At 38.5% G+C, this 5,432-nt stretch overlaps 2 protein-coding genes across 3 annotated transcripts in view; both read left to right on the top strand.

Moving 5' to 3' along the window:
- The window catches only part of LOC114891615 (protocadherin gamma-C4), a 123,567-nt gene that overhangs the window by 32,419 nt on the left and 85,716 nt on the right, over positions 1 to 5,432 (top strand). The window lies entirely within an intron of this gene.
- Positions 1 to 5,432, top strand: part of LOC114891616 (protocadherin gamma-A2-like) — a 33,758-nt gene that overhangs the window by 25,033 nt on the left and 3,293 nt on the right. For both annotated transcript variants that reach the window (XM_029215820.1, XM_029215819.1), the window contains exon 2: positions 5,424 to 5,427. In XM_029215820.1, coding sequence (XP_029071653.1) covers positions 5,424 to 5,427 — 4 coding nt within the window. The remainder of the gene's footprint in view (positions 1 to 5,423; positions 5,428 to 5,432) is intronic.

Consider the following 5,432-nt stretch of genomic DNA (forward strand, 5'->3'; position numbering starts at 1 on the left):
CTGTCCCAGAGCTACCAGTACGAGGTGTGTCTGAAGGGGGGCTCTGGGACCAGCGAGTTCAAGTTTCTGAAGCCAATTGTGACCAATTTTCCGGGCCATTCCCCTGGCCCAGATATAGAAGAAACCCCCAACTTTAGGAAAGATTTTGGTTTCAGTATTCAGTGACAGCAATTGTGTTTCACGTTCCATATATTTTAAATTGATGATACTTCAAGGTGATGGTTTTTCTGGCAACCTATCATGAACTTTAAACTACACTAAACTTGCTTGCAAATTTTGTTTTAAAGAAAGCTATCTTTTCTTCATTACTGTAAGAAGATTAATGGTCCTAAATCTTGCCTCTCAAAACACTGTTGAAGTCAATAAATGTACAGGTTCTTTCTGGCATAGCTTAGAAATGTGTTATTAAAAAAACAGTGGGAAATTAATTCTATATAATCAGTTATATTTCCTTGAGTTTTTCTTATTAGGTTTTAAACCATTAAGTACATAAGAGCAGTACTGCACCAACACACTGAAGCATGCCCAATCAGGAAGGAGAGAGAACTGGTACAGTGAGAATCTGGCTCTTACTTTATTCTGCTCTCATAGCACTTTATTCTTATTTTCTCTTATTAATTGTATATTCATGAATATACCAGTGTTAGTTTTAATATAATTATTGTAATTGCTTTCCATTTAGTTTCCCTGGTGTAAAAGGGGAGAAAAAGCTACACTGTGTTTATCCAGTGTGATGAAAGGGCATAGTAGGAAATTGGCTTTTCCCACTTGAGAAACATTGGTCGTATTGTGACAGAAAATGCAGTAGCTGTCCAATCTCCATTCATCTTTTCTTCTTTGGTAACACACTCCAAATTTCATTTAGAGCATTAGTGTGCTTAGTCAAAAGAACGTTTTCCCAGGCTCCTTGGCAGCTAAAACGGGACATTTGACTACATGTATATGCAAATGTTGTTAGAGACTTCCAAGAAGGCCATTAAAAGGGAGGTGACTCATCTAGGAAGGGGTCCCTTTTTGTCCTTCTCTACCTGCTTCTTGCTGCTTGGAATGTGGGAGTCTTGGTTGGAACACAATCAGTCATATTGAGCCATAAAGCAACACTAAGGATGGAAATAATGGACCAAGACAGTCAGTATAGAATAAACTTTAAAGAGATGAGGACCCCTGATAATCACAGTTACCATGTCATCCCTGGATTGCTCACTTCTGAGCTTTTTTTACATAAGAAATAAAGGAACTTCTATCTCATTTAAGCCACCATCATTTTAGTTTTGTGCTACCTCCAGTGGAATCCAATCCTAATGCTTTCACAGTAAGACTTTTTGTTAAAATGTTATATAATACGGTAAAATGGGCAGATCTTAAGTGTGTAGTTTGATCTAATTGATCTTTGTCAAGTTTTCCTAGATTTCTAATTTACTTAAGAGTACAGAGTGCTTTACATTCATTATCTTTTTAATCCTCTGCCAAACCCTAAGGAAGTTGGCATGTTATTTCCTCTTTTACTTGTTCACAATTCTGAAGTAATAAAAGGAAAAACTTGGAATATATTCTAAGTCTACTTGAATGGAATGTTCCAGTTCTTAACCAGTACGCTATCACAGCAGGCATTAACTGGTGGCATTGTCTTCCTAACCAAGGAAGTGAAATCCTTCTATTGCATGAATTGAACTCCTATATAGAAATGTAAATTTTAGTCTGTAGCTTGATTTTGTTTCTATAACAGAGATCACACTGCTCTGGACCAATAAACCCAAAGTTCTTACAGAAGCACTGACCTAAGTAAGCTGGGTCAGGTATCACAATTGACCTTCATCATGATCTTATTAGCCTGATTACCTTCCTGTACCTTCTCAACATATCACATTCATTATTGCAGAAATGAAGGCCCTAAACAGGGAGTAGAATTACCCTATGGTTGTATTTCTTGAGTTTTTTTGTACTATTCCTTCAGTCTTTTTCTATCAGTCCTAATATATATTTTCTCTTTTTTTTGAAAGTTTATTATATACATTCTGTAAGTCCCTTATTCAAATTAAATATACTGTGTTCATTTTAGCGCACTATTTCTTTGAAAGCAGTTGCTATTCTAGTATTAGCTCTAAATGAAATAACTAATTTCAGAAAAGTATAGGCAATGATGTGGAGGAATTTTTATCACTAAATAATTTAGAGATTCTGGAAATTAAATAGAAATAAAGATGATAGGCTCCAGTTATTTTCTATTGAAACTAACCATATGTCTTTGACAACGCCTCTTAAAAATTATGCTGAAAAAAGATTTAGAGGGTCATAAATGACTTTATTCTGAAAGGATAGCTCACAAGAGCCGAATCAGACATTCTTCAGCATTTGCTGTGATAATCCAATTTTGTAGAGTGATGAATTTTTGTTGACTCAGATGCTGGGTGCATGAAATTTCATGCTTATGTATTCATTTTCTATTTCTACTATTAAAAATTATCACAAACTTGGTTGCTTAAAACAATAAAAATGCACTACTATATAGTTCTGTAGATCTGATGTCTGATATGGGTATGACTGGGTTAAATTCAAGATGTCACCAGGGGTGCATTCTCTTCTGGTGGCTCTAGAGGAGAATCTATTTCTTTCTCTTCTCCAGCTTCTAGATGCTGCCTACAGTACTTGACTCATGGCCCCTTTCATCCATCTTCAAAGGCAGCAACATTGTTTCTCTTAGTCCACTTCTTCTGTAATCACAGAGGGGTGTAATCACTCCTCTGACCATAGCCAGGAAAGGTTCTGTCCCTCCCAAATAATCCAGGATAACCTACCCCCGACAAGGTCCTCAATTTACTTATATCTGTGAATTCTCTTTTGCCATGTAAGATAACATATTTACAGATTTGGGGAATTAGGGCATGAACATCTTTCGGTGGGTGGCCATTATTCTGCCTACCGCAGGTAGCTTGGAAGAAAATTATCTGGTCTAGCAGGACCACCTGTGGCCAAAGGAAGGCATACAAAGACCTTTATAACAGAAGTTTAGACCCCATTGATTGAATGCTTTAACCCTAGACAAGGTATTTATCAAAAATTGTTCTACAGATTGTTAACAAAAACACTGGATTTATAAAAACATTATGAATCTTTACTGGAATTCAATTTAAATTTTAAAAATGGAAAATCTGAACTAAAGAGTATTTTGGGGTTTTTTTAGATGATGAAAATGTTCTAAAATTGACTGTGGTGATGGATGCACTACTCTGTGAATATACTAAAAGTCACTGAATTGTAGACTTTAAACGAGTGAATTGTATGGTATGTGAATTACATCTCATTAAACCTGTCTTTTAAAAGGAATAAAACAAATTATTCTTGTCATGATAAAAAAAAAATCCCAAAACATGGCAGGCCTAACCCTTAGACTGCCTTTTTGGGAAATAACTTTCCGATAATTTGAAAGTTTCAAAAACACATGTCCTCAGGCTTAGATGTTGAAAAGAAGAGGAAGTAATCTACTCTTTAATAAGGCGTTGATAAAATACTCTCTTTAGAACCATCACTGATTGCAATTTTGCAGTGTCCACTCATCTGTAATTCTATAACATGTACCATGAAAATAATGTACTTGTGAAACTGTTCCCATATTATTTCAGAAATATTTTGCTTCTAAATTTATATTCTTCTCAGCTTAAATGTTAATTAAATTATTTTATTTAATTATTCACCCTGAACAGCTTTAAACAGTCAACATAATGAAAGTTTGCTCTTAGTACTCTTCCTGTGTAACAACACAACTCTCTCTGAACTCATAAAAACCACAAGAAAATAGAACTAAGTGTTCCATATTACAGAACATGGTTGACACAGCCTATGTGTTACACTTAGGAGAATTTTGCATCCAACGTTAAACCAGAAAAGATAAGACATAGTAAGAACGCATGGTGGCGCTGCAGGTTAAGGTGGTGAGAAACAGAATTGCAGACGTAGCTCCAGGATCCAGCCAGTTTCACACTGCCTGGAAGCTGAAGAACAGCTTTCTCAGTCAGAGCACAATGTGCGTGAAACCTCTTTAAAACTGTATTTAGAGACATAGTTCTGACCTGCTATACTGCAGGACCGGACTACCAGGATCCTGGGCATATATGAAGCTCCTGTGAACTCAGTTTTCAGGAAAGAGCAATGGAGATTGGATGGATGCACAATCCGAGACAAAGGCAAGTCCTAGTTTTCTTTGTTTTGCTGAGCATGTATGGGGCGAGCGCAGAGTTGGGGCCCTATTCAGTAGTGGAAGAAACAGAAAGAGGCTTCTTTGTGGCAAATGTAGGAAAAGACCTGGGGCTGGGGTTGACAGAGATGTCCACCCGCGGTGCCCGGATCATTTCCCAGTGGAACAAAGAGCATTTGCAGCTCAAGGTTCAGACTGGGGATTTGCTCATAAATGACAAACTAGATCGAGAGAAGCTATGCGGTCCGAGTGAGCCTTGCATACTACATTTCCAAGTATTAATGGAAAAACCGTTAGAGATATTTCAGGCAGAACTGAGAGTGAAAGACATAAATGACCATTCCCCCGTGTTCACTGAAAGAGAAATGTTTCTAAAAATACCGGAAAACAGTCCTATAGGAATTTCATTCCCTCTGAGTAATGCTCTGGACTTGGATGTAGGCAGCAACAATGTTCAGAACTATAAAATCAGCCCCAACTCCCATTTTCGGGTTCTAACCCAAAATCGCAGCGATGGCAGAAAATACCCTGAGCTGGTGTTGGACAAAGAGCTGGATCGGGAGGAGGAGCCTGAAATCTCATTAACCCTGACAGCGCTGGATGGCGGCTCTCCGCCTCGGTATGGAACCGCCCAGGTGCGCATTGAAGTGGTGGACACTAACGATAACGCCCCTGAGTTTGAGCAGTCCCTCTACAAGGTGCATATTCCCGAAGACAGCCCCGTAGGCTCCCTGGTTGTCACTGTCTCTGCCAGCGATGTAGACAGTGGAGTCTATGGGAAAATATCATACGCATTCTTTCAGCCTTCAGAAGATATCAGTAAAACTTTGGAGGTAAATCCTATGACAGGTGAAATTCGACTGAGAAAAAAAGTTGATTTTGAAACAGTTCTGTCTTATGAAGTGGACATCAAGGCCACTGATGGGGGAGGTCTTTCAGGAAAATGCACTCTTCTCCTGCAAGTAGTGGATGTGAATGACAATCCTCCAGAAGTGACAGTGTCTGCACTCACCACTCCCATCCCAGAGAACTCCCCTGACATTGTAGTTGCTGTTTTCAGTGTTTCAGATCCTGACTCTGGGGACAATGGGAAAACTAGTTCCTCCATCCAGGATGACCTCCCTTTTCTTCTAAAACCTTCAGTCAAGAACTTTTACACCTTAGTAACCCAGAAAACACTAGATAGAGAAGAAAGAGCCGAGTACAACATCACCATCACCGTCACAGATATGGGAACCCC

This window comes from Monodon monoceros, unplaced genomic scaffold, assembly GCF_005190385.1.
Source record: "Monodon monoceros isolate NGI ecotype Baffin Bay Population unplaced genomic scaffold, NGI_Narwhal_1 Super_Scaffold_12, whole genome shotgun sequence".
Lineage (NCBI taxonomy): Eukaryota > Metazoa > Chordata > Mammalia > Artiodactyla > Monodontidae > Monodon > Monodon monoceros.